Source organism: Thunnus albacares, chromosome 1 (genome assembly GCF_914725855.1).
Source record: "Thunnus albacares chromosome 1, fThuAlb1.1, whole genome shotgun sequence".
NCBI lineage: Eukaryota > Metazoa > Chordata > Actinopteri > Scombriformes > Scombridae > Thunnus > Thunnus albacares.
Window position 1 is genome coordinate 33,465,552 of NC_058106.1, and position 22,798 is coordinate 33,488,349.

At 40.9% G+C, this 22,798-nt stretch overlaps 1 protein-coding gene across 3 annotated transcripts in view; it reads left to right on the forward strand.

The window, feature by feature from the left end:
• Positions 1 to 13,525: 13,525 nt before the first annotated feature.
• The window catches only part of lrp4 (low density lipoprotein receptor-related protein 4), a 117,148-nt gene continuing 107,875 nt past the window's right edge, over positions 13,526 to 22,798 (forward strand). For all 3 annotated transcript variants that reach the window (XM_044355566.1, XM_044355576.1, XM_044355586.1), the window contains exon 1: positions 13,526 to 13,878. In XM_044355566.1, coding sequence (XP_044211501.1) covers positions 13,818 to 13,878 — 61 coding nt within the window. In that variant the 5' untranslated portion in view covers positions 13,526 to 13,817. The remainder of the gene's footprint in view (positions 13,879 to 22,798) is intronic.

Here is a 22,798-nt window from a genome sequence, read left to right on the forward strand (position 1 = left end):
AACCCAGGCCTCAGTGCGCTGCCTCTGGGTATAGAGCCTCAGAGCTGGGGCCTCTTTGGTAACAGCGGCGCCCCCGGCATTGTGAGTCATGGAAGATCTGATGGCTTATGAGGTTTTAAGACCTGATGCCAACAGGCCAGGTGCTTGAGCCTATATAGGTGGGTTTTGCACTGTGTGTACTTTGTGCTGAAGAGGAATGTGTTTACCTGCGTGTGAATGCACAGTCTCATTCACATTATGTACACCTGCAGGAACAAGTGTGTGTTTGCTAGGTGCTGATTATGTACATTTGTGTTTAAATCTCTCTTGTGCTTGCTGTCAATGTTAATTGTGGATCACTAACATTGAAGGATGTTAATGGAATATCTCCTGTAAAATGTTGTTGTGTTTATTTAGAATTCAATTAAAAACCAAGCAAACCCAAGCAATAGAGACTGAATGTCTTTAACAGATGAAGGTTAGGATGGACTTGCTTATGTTTGCACACAGTAAGTGTTGGAGAGATCAGACTTTTGAGCAAGACATTTATTGTCCTGTCTTGTTCAGTATGACAGCAAGTAGTAATGTAGTGAGTCATCACACCTAAAAGACAACATAATTTGATAGTCTTCCAAAATGACTGGAGTGGTCCAAAAATAAGCTCTTTCTCACCTGCAATCTTCAAAAAAAAATTTTTGACTAAAATAATCAATCATCAATCATCATCTGAAAACACCTGAAACCACTACATCCATGTGTTTTTTATGTAGGTCATCTTTGTTGGCTGGGGCAGTTGTTCAGTTCAAGCTACTGTAGGCTTGACATGGAAAAGTTAGGCTAAAAGAAACAACTAATAATAATAAAAGACGACTAAACATTACAAAATCTGATGACATGTAAAATGCAAGACAGAAGTAAATGGACTGTAAGCTCTAATAACACCAGTATTCTCCTTTAAGACACAAAAAGAACAAGTTATGATTGGATCTAAAATAACACCAGCTTTGCTTTGCAGAATAAAGGCCCTTCTCATTGCGACCGAGGGCAAGCCTGCGGTCAAAACCCGAGTCTCCATGCTTCGAAGGGCCAACAACGAAGCAAGGCAAAAGCCTGCGTCCATGTCAGCGAGTGTGTTTGATTTTGGCCACATGTAAACGAGCCCATTGTACAAGGAGAACACGGAGAGAGCAGAGCGTCCACGAAAATAAACCTCACACAGAAAAGCCCTGTAGTTAGACGCGCCACAGAACAGGGTGCTGGGCTCCGAACCACACCACAGCACTGGTGTGTGTGTATGTGTGTGTGTGTGTGGGTATGACTGTGGTACAGCAGCCAGGCCAGGCCATGTGGACTGTGGTGTGGTCGGGTTCCCCTGCTAAATTTAATAAGGGTGTCTCTGGTTACATCATGGCCAGGAGAAACAGTGTGTGAGAGAGAGAGAGACAGAGAGAGGGAGACAGGAAGAAAAAAAAATCTGCTAGCATTAACTGACATTAGCACATTTAAAAGGGCCATAATGGTGGTTTAGCATGTTTAATTTAGCCAATAATATACAAATGAGAATTCAAAGCTATATATAGTATCATTAGTCATTTATTTTTGTCACTTGGGGCAGAAGAAGTCCACAACAAGTTGTCAGACACAGCTATGACATATTATAACCTTATTAAGTTGTCACGGCAAACATGTTTGCAAATAATTGCTTATTTCATGTGTAGAAGACATGCAGCAACATTACTGTTCCTTTGGAGTCATGTTTGTGTCCACCTAATGATTGTAAATCCAATATTCACTTTCTTTTTAGCTGTGGTTTGGTCTCCACGAACTCTTTCACTTTCAATTGAATGTGTCACTTTCTTCTCCAGCAAGTCACTCACTCATTTTGTGTGTTATATGGTGCTGGGCAAACAACACACATGGGTTTATCAGAACTTGTTTGCTAAAAATCATCTGCCTGCTGCTGCTTGAAACTAGGCTCAGAGTGCTGAGACTGAACCAAACTGTAAATGTGTTGTAAAACCAAAACAATGAGCTAAAAGAGGCTAAAAAGCTCTGTAGAGCGGAAGGGTTAAGTTTATTCTCTATGGGTTCAGCACTGAGAGTGACTCGTTTCACATTATCATTTGACATGTTTAAAATATTAATTACTAATCCTTAATTACATTATCAATTACTAATTAAATGTTGAATTATTAATGTAATAAAAATATTAATTAATGTATCTGTTCTTATTCTCTGTAATTGCTGTCTGGCACATTGTCTTCCTGATATTGCCACTGGATGGCGCCAAAGTTGGGAATTGTCAAATTATACCCATAGGGTCTTTAAAATTGTTCAGTTTAACCCAGATTCAATAAGGATTCAGATTTTCATCACACTCCAACCCTTTCTGCACCATTTTAGGAATACTATAAATTGTTAGATAAAATAGTTCTCCTCCAGGCACCCATTGCTTCACTTCATTCAGTATAATGTGAAAGTGCATGTGCACATTGTGTACGTTGTGTATGTGTTGTGTACATGTACGTTGTTGTAGGTGTTGTTGGAAATAATGACTTAAGGGGGACCTATTATGTTTTTCCTTATTTTCATTTATATGTCTAATGTTGGATATTCATATTAAACATGGCCAGAGTGTCAAATAATGAGGTAAACATATGAAGAAATAATCCCTGAGAGCAAACAGCACCGGTTTCAGACTGCTCTGAATGATAAGTTTCCAATGTTTTTATCTACTTTCAGGTTTCATTTCCTGTAAATTTTTCACAATAAAAGTCTCCCATTATTTAGTAATTTAAAGGCTTTTAATATGAAGCAGTAAAGCAGGAAATGTTGGGTTTTCATCAGCAGTAATTTAACACGACTGTGACACGTGCTGCCCCTCGCTAGCTTCCTGAGGCTGGCCAATCAGAACAGAGTGGGCTCATCAGGAGAGGGTCTTTAAAGAGACAGGAGCTAAGACTCTGTGTTCAGAGGCTGAACTGAGGGGCTGCATAAAGGGCCAGTATAAGATAAATAAGGATTTTGGACTGTGAATCATGCAAAGCTGCTCTTGTGTAGTCCCAGAATAAAAATATAGAGCTGGAAATGAACATAATAGGTCCCCTTTAACTTCTATTTATCAATTTATTGTCAAAGGTAAAGTCCCCCTCCACTCAAAAATATGTTTTTCTTCTTGTTTCTACAGTTGGATATTTGAGAATCGCAGTGCAGAATTATGTATTTGCAGAGTTTGACACCGAAAGATTGTTTTCACATTCATCTGCTGAAACTGGAAAGTTTCCCTGTCCTCATTGAAAATCAGATTTTAAGGAGTGGGCACATGAACAGGATTTGTGACATCACAACTAGTTTGGAAGACAATCCTGTACCAATATTCGACCTTCATTAAGTGTGATGTGGAAACTTGAAGCATCCAGTGCACATACACTGGGAATGAGCTTGACAGTGAAGTAGGAGACATCTTGTGTCCAGCAGTTAAACTTCTGAAATGAAATATAATTGCATATTCAGAGGGAGAAAGAGTAGATGCCTTTTTAAGGATTTTAAAGTGGCATTTACACTTTTTTGTGGAAAAAACATATCAGACACACATTATTGTTCCAAGCAGAGCATTTGTATATGTCTAAATATATGTCTGGAGGGGATCTTTAAATAAATGCAGTTGTATTCAGGGATTATTTTCAATATTCTCCTAATTGGATCAATGAATAAAGCCCCCACATTTGAGCATCAAGAGTAAGCAACTCAACTGTGTTCTTTAATCTAATGCAAAAGCCAATTTGAAATTCCTGTATTTTTCCCCCAATGTCTATATCTGCAATTTTTTTTTCTTATGAGTGTAGTGTTCTAACACACAGTAGCTCAAGAATAAAATTCTGTCTAACTTTCTAACTCATTCAGATGTCAGAGTGTCAATGAATGCACCAAGTCTTTAGAGTTCCCTATGTGATAGCCAATAACAACATGGTTATTAAATAATCATGACGTAACTTTGGAAACATAGAAGTTTAACAAATTGTTCTCATGGATAAGCTCTCTCAAACAAGTTTCAAGTCACTACAAGTTGATTTTCATAAAGTACTGAAATGAATGGAACATCTGAGTGCCAATTTCATACAAACATTTGACTCTTGTTTCAAGTTACTACAGTGCTATAAAAAGTCCATATGCTTGTGCGTATGTGTGAGAGCGTATATTTGTTAGAAGGAAAGACGCCCCGGAAATTAATCAGATCCTGTGTTAATCTCTGGGAAGAATGTTCATATCAGCAAGTGGTGGAGAGGGAAGGTCATATATCTGTGACTCACACTCACATACACAGATGTAAACACTCATGTAGCACAGTGTGTTCATGTAGGTTAGTTCGTGTTATAAGTTATGCATGCATGTCGCACAATAACTTGCTTTTCATAGTATTATAGCGTATGGTAGTAGCTGTTGACGGAGAGGCAACTGTACACCAGTGCATGCCAGGATGTATATTCAAATAATCGCCATCAGAGTTGACAGTTGCTTCTAAGTTATCTTTTAACATTTTTAATCCTTTGATTGTAATTGATCTTGGCAGTTTTACTAGTCTTTCACCATTTTATCACAGCTCCATTGGTTCCACGAGACATCCCTGCTTGCTTTCCTATTATTAATTTGCTTACTGTTCCAGCTACTTGCTCGGTCAGGCTCGTTTTTAGCCTGGTAGATAAGCTAACTAACCAAACTATACCAACTATGCCCTTTGTGGACTGTGAGCTACTCCAGAAAGCAAACAAAAAGATCATTGACCTTAAGGAGGATATTCAACGGCTTTCTGATGAATTGCAGAAAAAAGACTTTCTTTTGTCCAACTTCATGGACGTGACCTCTAGGCAGTCCAGACAGATTGCCTCTCTCAGTGTAACCATCCAGGACACAGTTCTGTGGGATCCCTCCACCTGTCCACAGCTTTCCTCCTGCTCAACACCTAACCATTAGCCGTCCTGGGCCAAAATGGTGATCCATGGTTGCAAGCGATACTCGGACGGGGCTGCCTCACCACCTTGCCTGAGCCTCTTCAACCACTACGTGCCCCTGTCTGATGACACTCTGATCCACCCAACTGATGCTCCTGTGGTTCCGACTCGTCCTGATCTTGACTTCTTTTGAAGAACGGCGCCTGCTGACACTGCAACTTCTTCACGATTGGTGGCTAACAGTATTCAAGTGGCTTGCCACTCTACGGTGAAGCCAAATCAGCAGCCCTCATCTCAAGCAATGGGACCATGATCAGATGCTCTGGAATTCTTCCTTGACTTCAACACACAGTGTGGAAACAGATCATGCACCCTCCCGTCATGAGAACCCACAGCCATCATCTCCTCTTCCCCTTTTCTCCCCAACCACATTAATAGTTGGGGATTCGATAATCAGGAATATCTGTTTTTTCAACACAGCCACACGCTGCTTTCCTGGAGCCATGGTCCCCGACATCCTGGATGAGCTCCCATGGCTCACTCCGGTCTTCTACCAAACAAGTGATAGTTCATGTGGGGGCAAACGATGCAGCTCGTCAGCAGTCTGAGCTGACCAAAAATTATTTTAACATCCTTTTTAACTTTGTAAGCAGTTGTGGAAAGTCTGTCTTTATTTCTGGTGCAATTCCCTCACTAGCCTGTGGAGCAGGGTGTTTCAGCAGAATCCTCAGCCTCTACACTCGGCTCCAGTCCACCTGCAGAGCTCACATATAGGTTTTATTGACAATTTCTATCTGTTTTGGGGTCGCTTCTCCCTCTTCAGGACTGACGGAATCTACTCCAACAGGCTGGGTAGCCGAATGCTAACAGCTAACCTGCAACATGCTGTACAGTCCTCTCCATATGACTGACTGTTTACATCCCAACCCCTCTTATCACTGTGGTGTGTGCATTGGGAACCTCTGTCTTCGCCAGCCAGGATGGCTCTGATGAATGCTTGGTCTTTTGCAAACAAGTCATTTGTCCTTAATGATTTCTTTTGCAGGGAAAGATTGGACTTTATGTTCCTGACTGAAACATGGCAGCTGAAAATGGACTATTCCTATCTAATCAAACTTTGCCCTGCAGACCACTCTTTTCTCAGCACGCCCCAGCTGACGGTTCATGGTGGTGGACTTGCTTTTTTAGGAATAAGTTTACATGCCAGGAGCACCAAGTCTTCTTTTGAATTACAAATTTCTAGAGTCTGTCAGCTAAACCCTATTTATTGTATTTTAATTTACCGACAACCAGGCCCAAATGGCTCCTCCTTATCAGATTTCACTGATCTCTTATCATCTACTACAAAGTTGGACAGAGCCCTAATGGCTGGGGATTTAAATCTTTATATTGATGATATAATGTGTAACATTGCCTCTTGATTTCTTAATCTCACTGAGTTCTTCGATTTTGTGCAACACATATCTGGCTCTACACACACGGGAGGGCACACTTTGGGCCTCATTTTTACACATGGAATGGATATTGAACATGTTGGCTCTAAGGACTTAATAGTGACCACAAATCCCACAAGTCTTTTGCATATGAGATGCACCCCTTTCATAAACAAGGCTGCATCAGTTAATTTCTCTATGATTTTTGACTGAAACATTGTTTTAAAGGATGGCAATGTGGAGACCTTAGTCCACTCATTTAACAATCACTGCTTCTCAGTGCTGGATAAAGTAGCTCCTCTCAAGCTTAGAAAGATCCCATCCATAAATTCATCCCCATGGATAAATTAATCTATCCGGAGTATTAAAACTGGAAAGCCAAAAAGCTTGAAGTACACAAGTTGCATCTCAAAGATCTTATGCCTATCCACAATGACATGGTGAAGGCTGAGAGATTGGCTTATTTCTCTAATCTAATATCTTCCAGCAAGAGAAATCCTAAAGACCTGTTTGATACAATAAACAATATTGTCTCTCTGGGCACTCCAAATCTGCCAATTTTCTCTAACAGTTACTGCAAAAACCTCCTTAAATGTTTGATAGATAAGGTTGTAAACGTTAGGGCAAACATCTCACCCTCGTCCAATCCTCTCACTAGTGATTCCTCTAACCCATCCATCTTGGATTCCTTCTGTACAGTCTCTATAGATCATATTACAGCCTTGTTAGGAAAAATGAAACCCTCTTCAAGTGCACTATATGTCCTACCAACCTCTCTGTTCTTAAAGGTATTTAAATTCATCGGACCTTGCTTAGTTAATATTATAAACCACTTTTCTTATCAGGGTGTATCCCCAGCTATTGTTGAAGAAACTTAACCTGGACCCTCCCTGCTAAAGAACAACAGTATAGGCCTGTTTCTAAACTTCCTTTCTTTTTTAAACTTTTAGAAAAGGTTGTTGAATTAGGAACTGGATGGCAAATCATTTCCTGCAGTTAAATGCAGATAAAACTAAAGTTCCTGATAACCTTCACTCAGTGATCAGGCAGAACCTTGGTGCCTTATCCTCATCTTCTCAGTCTAGTCTGCGTAATCTTGGTGTGATTTTTGACCAATCCATGAGTTTTGATACTTATAATAGGATGCTGACTCCATCATTTTTCTTTCACTTAAGAAACATAGCCAAACTTAGGTCTGTTGTCTCAAAAGCTGAAATTGAGATGCTAATACATGCTTTTATCTCATCACATTTAGACTACTATAATTCTCTTTTTACCTGCCTTAATAAACCTCCTTGTACCATTGACAAACCGTCCAAAATGCTGCTGCTAGGCTTTTACTGCAATCCAAGAGATGGTCACCTATTTTAATCTCTCACTGGCTTCCTGATAATTTAAGAATTCATTTTAAAATCTTGGTGCTCACTTATAGAGCCCTACATGGCCAGGCTCCAAATTATGTCTTGGACCTTCTGAACCCCTACACCACAAGCACAGCTCATAGGTCCTCTAACCAGGGTCATTTAAGTGTCCTTCAGACACGTTTTAAGACTCTGGGAGATTTTGCATTCCAGGCGGCAGCATCTAAGCTTTGGAATCACTCCCAGTAAGTCTGAGGTCTCTGGACTCTTTTAAATAGCAGTTAAAAACCCATCCATTCAGACAGGCATTTAGGTAGCATGTGGTATTTTATGTTTCAACTCGTGTTTCATGTGTGTGTGTGTGTGTGTGTCCCCTTGTGTTTTATCTGTTCTTTATCTTTGTTTTGTTTATTTGACTGTGAAGCACTTTGTGACTGTTGTCTGTGACAGGTGCTATAAAAATGAACTTTACTTACTTACTTACTTAAATATGTACTACACATAAAAAACAAAAATAAACGTCCAACACCTGCTTGATCTTCTATCTGTGGCAGTCTCTTCATCTCCCAGCACACTTCTTTATTTATCAACGGAAGCTAAAGTGATAAGCCCACAGCTGTTCTCTCAGCACCTATGAACACAACACACACACACACACAGACACACACAATTATTCTGACAGCCATATGTTGCACTGGCCAAAAGGTGCCAGATACCAGTGGTGTCTTAGAAAGAGACGGAAAATACAAAAGTCAGAGGAGGTTGGGTGTGAATTCTTGGCACTTTAAGTGATAAGGTTTTCAATAAAATTGTTGAAACAATGTGTACTAGAGCAAAACAAAGTCATTGCAAGAGTGTGTGTGTGTGCATGGGGGGGGGTTTGTGTGTGTGTGTGTAAGACAAGTCTGAAAGTTGAACGAAAGCCCTTGGTACCATGCAGACAGACTCCTGGCCCACTGCGGACACATTAATCACAAGTTATAATTAAATGTCTCCATCTCTTCACCCTGAGACAGGATGGGAGCTGAAAGGGGCCACAGCTGCTATCCGCCTCACACTGCAGCCAGGCCGGCTGCCTGGAGTTCAACTCGTCAAGGTCCTGATCCTGGATCAGCTCACCGCTCAGTCACCGCAACTGGCAGAGTATCATATTGAGAGAAATAGTATAAAACTCATCCTGCTTTTCTTTTCGTTCTCCACATTCTCCTAAAACCATGTGTTTGGGCTCTGTTTGCTTTGACAAGTAATACTTTTAAAAGTATATCACATTTAATATTTTCATACTATATTATGGTTACTCAGTAGTAAATCTATAGTGACCTTATTGCACTTAATGGTGTCTGTGGTATCAGTACAATATTCCTAAAGTGAGTTATATTAAGTCTTTGGTGCTTGATTGTGATGACCCTGTTAAGACCTTAGACCAACAAGTTCATATGCATATGTCATCTACACACTTGAAGATGGAGCGAACCTGTGCACCTCTACACATCTGGCTAATCACTCTGTAAAGTGGAAGTGATTGTCGGATTGTTTTGGACATTTATAAATATACACGATTATCCCCATATTTGAAGGATTGCTGTGTCTAACCACTTTCTATAACAGCAGGCTTTTCTTCCTGCCTTACAGTGTGGCTTTTTGGAACAGCTTTAAACGTTTACCTTCAAACATGGAAGACGTGAAAACACGTCATATGAACTAGTTTATTTTGAGCATAGACACCTTTATCGTGTTGGACAACATTATTGATCTTTAGTCTTCTTTATTAAAACAAGGTGACACAATGTAACCCCTCAGCCTGTTTGTTTGGCTGTGCTGTACACAGATGTACATGCATGGATGTAGATGTGACTACATATCAACTGTGTGTTGCATGTATCTGTACATTTCACATGTGAGACATGAACATTTAAAGGGTGTGAAGGCACATTTCCCTCTTGGGACAATAAAGACTATCTATCTATGAGTTGCTGTTCTGTTGCATTTCTGACAGAGTAGATGCTCAAGGAGTGTTAGATGTGATAGACGTGCCATATCAAATGGAACAGTGGAACTTATTAAACTGGGATTTATTAATATTAAACCTTATTTGTTGTAACTGCTGCAATGAAATACTTAATGTCTCCTCCACTCAAAAAAGTGTTTTTCTCATTTGGCCTCATTCACTAATACGTGTGCAGAAATGTTCTAACTTGGCGTACAAACTAAGTGCACATGCATAATTACTGTCTGATTCATGACACCTGCACACCGGCCAATTTTGTTCTTACCACCGTGCCTATGTTAGTGAATCAGAATCATCCTAAATTGACAGGTATATACCTGCTATTGGTAATTAACATACTACCACGCCCCCATTTCTCTATATAAGGAAAGCTCTGTTGGAGCGGTGCAGCGGTGCAGAGAGCTGCAATGCACTGCAAAAAGTGAGGTGATGGTAGAAATGTAGAAAAACTTCACTGCTCAGAAATAGAAGCCAGAAAAGTGAGATTTGGCTGGTAAACATGTCATTGGCATATTGTGAATACAGCCTGCATACTTGTTGCACCACTACGTCCATGACAAAATAAAAAAGTTGGTAAATGTGTAGATCTGTGGAATTGATCTAAATAAATCTCTTCTGCTGCGACAGGTGTGGATTGTGTTTCGTCTCTGTCCACAACAGGCCGTGATGTAGCGAAAGCAGAGCGCCCCTCCCTGAACCACTACTGAACTGTCAGGCTGTGAGGACACTGAACAGGCTGCTGGTTAAATAGGATGGGGAACTTAATTGCTGTCACATTCCCGATATATAAGCTATTGTCATCTAAAAGTGGGAACAGGACAATTTCAATATATTAATCATTTCATTACATTTATGATGATGATATATGGATTACAACATTTTAACTATTAAGTTGTGTATTATTAGCAATTTCACACTTAAATGTTGTATATTTAGGCCCAATCATGTTTTAAATAACTGTAGTTCTAATACACTGTCTACATTGAATAAATATTTATCACTTTTTAAGACTGTGGGATGTTTATGATTTGTGTGTACGCATGGTTTGAGGCAGTTCTATATTTGTTCGTAAAGTAAGAACAAATTCAGGTGAGAACATATCGATGAATTCTGGATTTGTGCTTAAAACGTATTAACACATATTTGTGCATACACACTGTTTGTGAATGAGGCCCATTGTTATTTCATCTGGATGTTTGAGCTTCACTGTGCAGAATGATGCACGTGCAGAGTTTGACACTAGAAGGCTGTTCTTCACATTGACCTGCGAAGTGGAGAAAGTTTCTCTGTGGTCACCAAAAAGGCCTGTACCTACGAGCGTGATTTGTGACATCACAACTAGTTTGGAAGACCATCACAGTCCAATATGCAACATAAACAAGTGTGATGTGGAAACATCAAACCTCCAGCGTACATACACAGAGAACGTCCTGAGTGGGAGACATCCTGTGTCCAGCAGTTAAACTTTTTAATTTTTATTTTTCAATGAGAAGGAACAGAGTTAATATTTTGTCATCTGTAATATAAAAAAAATATAAAGATTTTTCATTGGACTACCTCAGTTCTTTTTCCAAAGCTTCTGAATATTAAAATGCTCTGTGTCAAATCAAGAATAAGCACACAGACCACTTCTACTGGGATGATATGTAATACTATGATGGATGCTACACAGGAGAGTAGAGAGGAGGCGTGTGCTGAATGATGATGTACTGTTTAGAGACGAGGGAGCTCACATCCCAACTAAAGCTGCCTCATAATTTGAAAGTGGGGTCTAAAACCTTCTTCCCAGGGACAGAGGATAGACATGAATATGTAGACTGTGACGCTGTTCTCGTGCTAGTGGGTCAGTCGTTTTATGAGGACAAAAAATGAGGTAGTGTGGTTAACATTATAATAAAACTGTAATAGTACACTATAACAGTCCTATAATAAAATATACATCTATTTTTTGTCATGTAAATATACACAGCAAACCTTTAAAACTTACTGTTTTTTTGTTTGGTTGGAGACTTTTCTTCTTAAGACTCTGAACTTTGTATTGAGACACTGAAATCACATTCTCCAGTGAAAAAACACTCCAACTAACAACTCACTGTCTGTGTACACCTGAACACCTCCATCACAGCTATTCTCCTTCTTTTCTTGCTATATCGCTGCCAAAACTCTCTACATTCAAACACAGGTGCAGAAACAAAATTGAATGTCAGGTTGAACTGACATAAAGGTTTCACAAATTTCACTGTAATAGCTGGGTCCACATTGTCAGACATCTCTTATTGTATGCGTCAAATTTAGGACTACGTAATCAAAATTGAAAACGTCAGATTCTGTGTGATTTTTTTTTCTGTTCACACTAGATTTAACATTGATTTATCTATCTGATGAAAAAAATACTCTTTGTTTACACCTGGAAAGCCTTAAAATGTGAGTTTATGGGATTTAACATATATTGTATCTCTTGTGGTACAACTACACTATTTCTAGAAAGGCTGGTGATGTGTCTGTGATCCTCACTAGTGAGATAATAGAGACTTAACACAACTTTAAGTTTATTTTTAAAGATCCCCTCCAGACACATTTAAAGTGTATTTTTAAAGATCCCCTCCAGACATGTTTTAAGATGTATATAAAACTTCAATTATCTTATTAAAATCCTTAAAATAACACTCCACTCCTTCTCACTCATTAAAAATTCCAGAATCTATTAATATGCAAATATATTTCAATTTAGAAGTTGAACTGTTGGACACAACATGTCTCCTACCTCAATGAAAAGTCTGTTCTCAGTGTTTGTGCAGATGACTGTGAAAACAGCTTTCCAGTGTCAAACTGTGCACACACATCATTCTGCACAGTGAAGCTAAAACATTCAACTGTCAGAACAAGAAGAAAAGCACATTTTTGAGCAGACCTCTTGTCTGATATCACTATAATGTGACCATGGAAGTGTAGTGATTTTATTGTGCTTGTGGTTTTTATATCTGATGTATCAGTAAAATATTCTTAGGGTTTTACTGCTTGTGTATCATACAGTAGATCTTAATGAGTTCAACTTTTCGGACTCAACTACACGTATAAACTTGTGGTGTAACTATATCATCCCTTGGGGAAAAAAAACATGTGTCCACAGTGACCTTTTTGGACTTAATTACATTTCAATATAACCATAATGTCTCTCCAGTAACGCCTTGTAGATTTGTGGTACTGAATAATGACTGTGTAATAACCTCATCTCATGGTCATTATACCCTACTGTGGAAACCACTGCTCTGTCATTTACCTCCATTGACTTAAGTGAGATGCGTTCCCCCCCTTCTTCTTCTCCTTCTCCTTCTTCTCTAGTCCACATTGTATTAGAAAAAAAAGGTAGATTGGGTGCGGAAAAATAACTTTTTTTCTGTGAGAGAGAAGATGAGAGGAAGGTCACTAACAGCTAACTCAAACCTCCAGATGCTGTCTGAATTTATCATTTGATTTTCTGACCACCAATCTCTTTTACAAAGACGTTGTAATTTAAGAAATGACACAACGAGAGTAGAGACTGTGGACGGGCCGATTTGTTGCGGGATAGGGTAGCACAGAGAGGGATGAGGAAATTTAAAAAGGGAAAAGCAAGAAACCAGGGAGATATTTAAATAGTTTTATATTTAAAAATTTATGTCATGATGACAATTCGTCTTTGTCGCCTGTTAAAGCCCGTGTCAGCTGAAATATACCACGATAGATTCAGCTAGCTCCCCCTTAGCTTGAGTTTGGTACAACCCACAGCTCCTTTTGGTAACTACGGCGTCGAGAACTGGAGCACAACATGTTGGAGACCGTAACCGAGCTGTTCCCCCTCTGAGTTAACTTTTTAATCCCGGTTTTGTCGCGTTATCGCACACAAGAGGAGGAGGCGGAGGAGGTCGGGGAGAGAAAAGGGGCTACAAAGTCAGTCATGGTATGAGGTTAGCGTGAAAAACCGGAGCGTCTTCTTGTAACAGAAGCCCGTTGATATTTAACAGTGAGGAGGAGAAGGAGAAGAAGAAGAAGGAAAAGGGAAAGGGAAGGGAAGCCCGGAGAAGAGAGAGAAAAGCGGGGTTCCAAGATGCAGCTGGCCGCGGTGCTGTGGGGCGCCCTGATAACTTTGCTGCTCAGCCAGAGTCCAGGTAAGAAAATGCCTATTTAACAACACTGTGCAAAGTGGACTTGAAACTGCATATGAGTGCGTTTTTTGGAAGAGGAGAACGGAGGTATTTTTACACCGCTAATGTTTTGGTAGTAGTGCTTTTTTTTTTTTTTTTTTTTTTTTTTTTTTTTTAAATTCCCTCCTTATCAGATCTGTGAATTCATACATCTAAACTCAGCAGCCAAGTTTCCCCCCGTTGTGTTCAGGAAGCGTAATTTAGGTGGTTAAAATAGAAACCGTAGTGGAAAATATGCTTGTGTTCATTGTTTATTCTTTTTAAAAAAAAAAAAATCTTGTTTGACAGCATGCTTTTGTAAGTGTTGAAGCGGTGGTCCGAGCTTTCAGTTTTGCAGCAGTTTATCTTGTGTTTGTTGATTGAAATTGTGAAAGTGTTGCTTTTAAGTTTATAAATTCACTTTTGACCCTCATTATGTTCTGTACTTTTGATGTCTTTTGCCTTATGTACCTGATATATCTCGCATGCCAGGTATGTGCTGTTGGGTTTATAAAGCCAGTAAATGCAGTTGTGTATTGATCTGTGATTATATGTGTTTATGGAAGTGTTTTTCGGTGTTAAATGCAGGATAGGCTGGATTTACTACAGTATGAGAGGTGTCCTGTCTGTTGTCTTCTTTCAGCCAGACTCTCATCAGTTTTGGCTGATGTGGGAATAAAACCTTGAATCTTACATCAATTGGAAAACACTGGCTGAGAATGAGATGTAAAATGTGAAGTGAAGCTGGGATGGATTTTGTGTGCTTCGGTGGTAGGGCTGAATGAAATTTTGATTATTTTGACCCATACTGCACTTGTGATATGATTTGCGATATTAGAGTGAATGATATTTTTTACATCATTATTCTCATTCTCATTGAAAAAACATATAAAAATGATTATGGTGTGATTTTTGCAGGGATCTGTACCAAACAAAGATGTTTTCTTAAGTCTGTAGAATATGACGTGTATCTCTGCAGCACAACAATACTTAATTTAAAATAGTATTTTGACACACATTGCGCCTTTAAAAAATATTGCACCATATTGCGATTTTTACAAAATTTGGATGAATCGTCCAGCCCTATTCAGTGGATTATACGCAGATAGAAAGTTCAGCGTACAGTATGCTTAAAAGCTCACTTTTTGCTTTGCTCTGTTGTGAAAGTGATCCGCTGATTTAAAACAACAGATTCGTCCTGCACATGACAGGCACTGTCAGAGGATGCAGCCCCTTATTTTCCATTCAAAAAAAAAAAAAAAAAGGAAAAGAAAATCGGGCACGCCGCTCTCTCTGCTCTAATTGCAGGTGAACTGGGTTGTTTATCTGTGATAACCTACATCCTGTGTCCCCCCCCCACCCCCCCCCCCCACCCCCAGCAGCTCTTGTAATAGGTCTGAGTGATTTCCACCACCCCCTTCCTATGTTTTCTCTAACACCTTGTATTTACAACATGTTAGAACAGCCGCTGGAATGCAAGGACCCTACTGAAGCTATTTCTTAACACACACACACACACAAACACACACACACCGGGCTTACTGTCATTCGTACACACATAGTCACACACACACGTGCCATGCCCCCTTACATGACTTTAAAAGATGTACCCGACAGGATAACAAAAAATTACATCTGTAATTGGCTGGTTAGACCTCAAAAGGAGGTTGGAGTAATTGTGACGAGTCGTAAATGTCACCAGGAGGCTGTCACCGAAATGTCAGCCAGATAAGATTCAATATCCAATTGAAAACAAAAGCCTCCCCGGATGATCCACATCCTATTTATAGTTGGGTCTTTTATCCTTACTGATGTAGTTATCAATGTTTTGTCCCGCCTCCCCCCCCCCCCCTCCCCGTCTTATCTGGGGTTGTGCTTGTTTGATTATGGACTTGTTCTGTCATAAAGCAATTAAGTCTGCTGGGCCTGTATCATGTCTTAAACAAGTCATTGTGTGTTTCCATTGTGGCACACGACATATAGATATACCGATGCTGGTTATGAAAAGCCTTTTTGGGGGCAGAAGTTGCTGGTAGATGGTATTTCATTCTGCAATCTGCAATTCAGGATCTTTTAAAATTTGAGCGTTTTTCATGCCAGGAATTCCAAATATAACATTTTCCCCCCTCAAGAGTTTTATTTTCGTCAGGGTGGAAAAGCCTCTGAAATAGCAGTTAAACCCTCATGTGACACTGACAGTCAGACTCGCACTAATGACATTATTTTAGGGCTAGTGGCTCTTAAAGACAGGGTCTTATACCACAGCTATCCAGTGGTTGGGAAACTCCAGGATACATGAAAAACCCAGCGTAGATAAATATATCTTATTTGTAATTAATTGACTAAATAAAATGTTCAAAGCAAAAATGGAATTCCAGTGGAAAACCTTAATCATATTGCAGACAAATACTGGCAAAGAGATATATATATATATATATATATATATATATATATATATATTGGTCACTGACATTTCAGCCCTCTTGTATTAGAAGATTTACGGTACATTATAGATTCATAAAGATGAATAAAGTGTAAAGGATGTAATTTGTGAGCTGTGTACGATAAATGGCATCACAAAGGCCAGCCGTCTGTCCCGACTGACGGTGGATGACCCAAGGCTGCGATTTATTACTCCGCCTGTTGTGTGTGTGTGTGTGAGAGAGAGAGAGAGAGAGAGAGAGACAGAGACAGTCTCCGACATGTGTGTGAGGTCAAGATGCTTCCTCAGCTAAGTCTAGTGGCCTTGTAGTAATGGGCTGAGTCGGACTAATGGCGTGTTGGAGAGTGTGTTATACAGTTTAATGATGTGCTCTGGGACAGGACAACCCCTCACCCACTCCTACATTTCCCCCCCCCCGGACCCTCTTCATTTACTGATCAAGTATTGATTGGACTGACTCAGAGCCTCTGCTGTGTTCCACTGCATATCAGATATCAAATCACATTACAATAAAGCAGCATTGACGGATATATATATATATATATATATAGTTATAATTGAATGGGGGGGTGGGATATAAATATCTAACTTGCATGATGATGCTTCTGCAAAAAAAATGACTAAACTGAGACAGTGCTGCTGTACGGATCTGACAGCTGGGCATCCGTCCAAAATCTCCTTGCTTGAGTGCAATTGGTTGGTTTTAGCTGCTGTAGCCAAACAAAGAAGGAGAAGAAGAAGAAGAAGAAGAAAAGGATGGGGATGATGACGGTATAATACGAGGAAAAAGATGTGGGCTGCAACGAATCTCCATCGCAGTTTCCCAGATTCCAAGACTGCATCTTCGAATCGCTTGTTTTTGTGCAGCGAACAGTCCAAAGGTACAAAGTTTATAATGACAATAAAACAGAGAGAAGCAGCGTTTGAGAAGCTGAAAGCAGCAGGTGCATTTTTTTTTTGCTCGACAAATGGCTTCAATCAGTTTCCAGCGTGCAGATCATGTAAGACAGCGAGAGGTGAGGGTAGAGATGGAGGGGGTTTGGGTGCTCTGCCCCCCTCCTCCGCGGTTCAGGTAGCCAGCAGCAGCCTCCTTGCCCTCCCCTGCCCGCCCGAACCCCCCCCCCCCCCCCCCCGTCCGATTGATTAGTCCCCTCAGACGTCGCCCTCCTCATTCCGGACCGACGCACGCTCTCACCAGTGGCCTACAGAGCCTGCAGGCGTGGTTTTTTTTTTTGCGTACCCAGCGAGCATCAGAATGTAAATTTATGACTTTGTCTCGCAAAATAGCTCCAACAACACATTTGATTAAGTGTTTGCGGAGTAATTGCTTTGGTATTAATGGTGTTGCAATCTTGATATTTCCGTATAACTCAGACCTACAGACAGATTTATTGCTCGCCACAAGTTGTTTTTGGTACGGGTTCCACGCTGCAGGCGACGAAACTCCCTCTCTCTCTCTCTCTCTCTCTCTCTCCGACGGGGGGAAAAGGTTGTTTTTGAGGATGTGGTCACGGCTCAGGTCTATGAAAGATGACTCCTTTGTCTTTACTCCTGGCAGGGTTTGATTGTTTTGGCGCTGGCCGCGTTCAACGTCCACTCCGGTGACACTCTCTCTCTTGTCGAGGCTGAACCTCGTCAGCGGCCAGAAGAAGAAGAGGAGGAGGGTGAAGCTTTCATTAATGGGATGTGAGACTGGGGCTGCTGTGTTGGATGAGTGTATGTGATTTTTTTTTGTAGCTTGAATGAATGTGTGTGTGTGTGTGTGTGTGTGTGTGTGTGTGTGTGTGTGCCCTCCCTGGTCTAGCTGGTTAGGTTGGTGTCAGCCAGGCTTTTGCTTTCACCGGGGGGGGAAGGCAGAGTGGGCCACCTGATACCCCCACTGTGCTTTGTGTGTGTGTCTCTGCTGAAGGGATGGAATTGCACCTCCAAGGTAGCAGTGGAGGTAACCTATGATTACTTGATTCGCCCCCCTCCCCTCTCAAACAGTCTCATATGGATAAATGTCAGACCTCAGCTCCCCCTCACCACCCCCCCCCCTCTCCCCACTCCTCTCCTCTCCTCTCCTCATGTTCCTCCACCTTCCTATAAATCACCTGGCTCTCTCTCCCTCCCTCCCTGCGAGGCCCGGGCCTCCTGTGCGAGGGGGACCCCCCGAGGCCCTCGTCTTTGGGGTCGTTTCTGATTTCAGAACACGATGCCACCGCCCCCGGGGCCAGTTTCAATTATGTCGACCGCGCTAACATATGTCACAGATGTCAGCTTAAAGAGCACACGAGCAAACAAATAAAGTCAACCGCTGGCTGCCCTCTCGGTGCAGAGAGAGAGAGAGAAACGGGTGGCGGCGTAACAACAGAAATTACACACTGGTAGACATTTTTGTCAAGGCTTTAATTCTGTTATACTGGTTTTATTGGATGAAGACTTGGTCACACCAGCATTTTAAAAACAGCCATTCATTCCAGCTATTGTCCAGGACAAATTCCTGTCATTTTTTTTGTCAGTTGAGTTTCTCCGAATCAGAGTGTGAAAGCTCAGGTAACACAGCAGCCATCCCGAGTACACGTTTGTCAAATGACATCACCAGTAGAGCTGGTAGCGTACTGTGATATTGGTACTGTCATTTAAATCTTTTGCGATATGAAATTCAGGCCACATCACCGTAGAGGTTTGGTATCGAAAGGGACGTTAGTAGGTTTTTTTTTTTAGGCCATGTAGTATGAATCTGAGTTCCTTGGGGGTTGCAGATTATTGGAGGCTGTAATAAACTCTGGTTCTCTGTCTCAGCGGGGGTCTGCTGTAGAGGACAGAAAGATAAGCAGGGCTGGAGACTCGCTGTCTGAGCGCAACCACAGGAGGAGGAGGAGGAGGGGTGGGGGGGGGGGACACAAAGACATTTTGAAGGACACACACTTGTACAAATCCATAGTAACTTAATTCCTCAGTGGCTTCGCTCCTCTCTCGATTCGACTCTGGGGGGGAAAAAGCATCTGCCGGGATGTTAATGTAATTCTGGTAAACGTGGAAGAAGACATCAGTGTGAAATGATGGAGGCTTCGGCAGATTGTTGCATTACAAGTCCCCTCTTTACGTTCCCCGGCTGTGGTTTCAGCCATGCATTAAAAATAAGCCACTTATTCTTCCTGTGTTGTCTCAGTAACCAAGACATCTCGGGATCCTCTTTTTCTCAGACAAAAAGAAAGACATTTGTCTAATGCCAGTGTCTGTATGGCTCCAGTCTTCACCGAGGGGCGACCGGGGGGGGGGAATTCACGCAGCCATATTTTTCAGCGTGTCTAATGGGTTAAACTGCGCAGTGGGCCACACGCACAAACATATGGTTTAGAGATGACTTTTTGTCACTGTGCGACAGAAACATCTGAACAATTTTTCAGCGCAGGACAGTTATCCCATTGTCACTTTTCAGGAGGGGGGGTGTCCAATCGCTCTCGGAAATGAATGGCCAGTTGAAAGTTTTATTTTTTGAATAGACGGCAGTTAATCATTGACATCCCCGTGGAGGAAGATTTACAACCGGTGACAACAGCTGTAGTGACGTCTTGACATTACCGATCAAGGTTTTTACAGGATGTTTTTGATTTGTTAAGATTGAAAAGTTGGAAACGCGGTGATCTTCGTCAATAAATCCCATGAAAATACAGAACCCCAAGTATGTGACTCGTTCCACATTCGCTTCCCTGCCGCCGTAAACACTCTACCAAATGTGTTTTTAATCTTTTTCATTCATTCATTCATTCAATCTTTATTCAATCTTGAAGATCGCTGAGGGCGTGCCCTCGTTTACAGTGATGTGGAGAGTCTGGGGCTGAAAATAGTCCCCAAGCAGTGCACAATGTTGTCCTGTTTGACTAATGTTTGCTAAAAAAACTGCAGTAGCCAGCTGTTTTAGCCAGTCTTTTTATTAATGTACTTACGTCTCTCCTGTAGGAACAAATGGGCAGCTGAGTGCTACAGACAGGGTAGGGAAATTGGAAAGTATTCAAGACGGACTCGCACATTGCTGTTTTTTTTGTCTTTTAATGGGATTTCTTGGCAATAAGAAAAATATGAAAGACTCCAACTTTATCCTTTTTTTAAAGATATATTTCTCTGAAAACCTAAAAAAAAAACAAAAAAAAAAAACAATCTGCCAAAGCTGCTTTCATGCTTAGCTGTTTATGCCTTTGTCCTCTCCCCTCTATGTAGACAGTAGACAGAAAACAGATGGGGTGAGAGTTCAGGATATAAATAACTACAGAGACAGACAGGCTACTTTACTAACTGGACATGGCCTCATTCACTACACCGAGGTCATAGACCGATACATGCTTTCTACTACATCGCATGGCAGCTCACAATAAAAAAAACCAAAAAAAACCCCCAGCAAGTTCTCTATGCTGCCTCATGGAAGAAGCAGGGAGACGAGACTCTTTCTGTCTTTCTGTTAATTGGTGCCAGGATGAGATTCTTCTTCATTTCACAAACTGTGGTTACAGAGAACACACACACACACACACACACACACACACTCTTTCTTCCTTTCCATTAGTATTTGGCTTTGAAAAATCTGTGTTTTGAGTATTAAATACTCTGTAAGCTTCAAAAGTTACTCTGAAAAGTTCTGCTCTGAGTCAGTTATTATCATGGCAAAAAAAAGTATTAAAACATCCGACTAAGCTCGTCATAACGCTCCTCCAGCATAACTAATTAACTTCCTGTTGGTCCATATGTTCCAAATAATTGCTGCTTTACTTAAATATCGCAAAAATATGCTTACTTTAGGTGGAGCCTCTGCATTATGAGAAGGCGATGGCATGATTTTATAATTGTTTTTTTGGCCGTGACTCCGGGTCACCAAAGGAATCCGTTAACCGATGCGAATCCAAGCCGACTCCAGCTGCAGGAGTAACCTTTTTCCGAGCCACCTTTCAAGTCTACAGGAGGTGATTATCTGATACTCCGACAGATTTCTCAGAGGAAACAATCTCAGCTCAGAGCTACACGACCATTTGTGTCCTTTTTTTTACTAGATCTTTTCCAGATATATTTTTTTTTTTAAAGTTTTTTGCCACATAGCTGCCTTTTTTCTCTAGCGGGGTTGTTTTTCCTTCTTTTTCTGTTTTTACTGATTATATCTCTGCCCCTCCCCCCTCGCTCAGCACCATAAAGGCAGCTCATGGTCGACCATCTTTTAACCGTCCTGCCCACCCTCTCTGTTCACCAGTGGGGGGTCCTGCAGATGGGGGTCCTGCAGCTGTCTCAGAGATCACCTCCCCAAAAGGTGCCTGAATGAAGAGGCTCCTCATTTCCCCCTCAACATGCCAGCATGCACACACGGCCTGCTTAGGCATATGTTCATGAACACACACACACACACACACACACACACACACACACACTCACAGCTTCCATCTCAAGCTTCAGATAAGATTAGAGTGTGATATGATTTGACTGAGACCCCACACACACACACACTTACCTCAACACACACATTTTCACCAACACATAGCGGGCGAGTGTTAAATCACGTATGTTAGTTCACACTGTGAGCAACGTCATGAACATAAAGTGGAGCTTAACATTTTTCAAGTCTTAAAACAACACAGGCATTCCCATATTGAAAGGAGGTATCGGTTGTAATCGTTCCTTCTGTCCATACAGGTTGCGGTGAGATGATGCTGACACGTGATTGTAATCGTAAGCGACGGAAGACAAAATTCATAATCCTTAAAGTTCAACCCGAAGCTTAGATGTGGCTTCGTCTGTCTGACCTAGTTATATCAAATGAATATCTTCCAAAGCGTCCTCCTTATTGCATAATTCCCTTTTTTTTTTTTTTGTTGTTTCCCTGGACAGTGTTCGCTCGCTGAGCTGTGGTGAATGGATTGCAGAACAGAGAGAGAGAGGAAATATTGTACTAAAAACACAGGAACTTTGGAAGTTACCCAATCGATTCGACTAAGTCACACCGCTTAGCTTCAGCTGATCTTTAAAATGCTTTTTTTTTTTTTTTTTTCCACAAACTAAAGACTGAATTTCGCTCGGCGTCTCTTACATTGTAATCACATTAAGAAAAAGATCTCTTCACGACCCGGGATGGACAGGAAATACAATTACGTGCGGGCATGTGACTTCAGTAGATATGAAAGTAGATATCATTTAAAGGCCTGATGTATCTATAGTCAGCTGTAGTAACTTCCTTTTGTGTTGATGCTTTACACTGGCTGCGTAGTGTACATAAGTCATTATTTTCAGCTTTTTAAAGTAAAAATTAGGAATTTTAGGCTTGAATATTAAAATATTTCTGCAGGTTTACTGTTTTAATAACTTTGTTGGACTCACTGTCGGCTCATCTGTAGTTTAATCAGCAGCACCTCCCTTTTTTTTTTTTTTACTAAGGACCCTGTTTATTATAAACAAATCCACTCCTTTTGTTGGTAAAATCAGTCCAAAACAAAACAACCA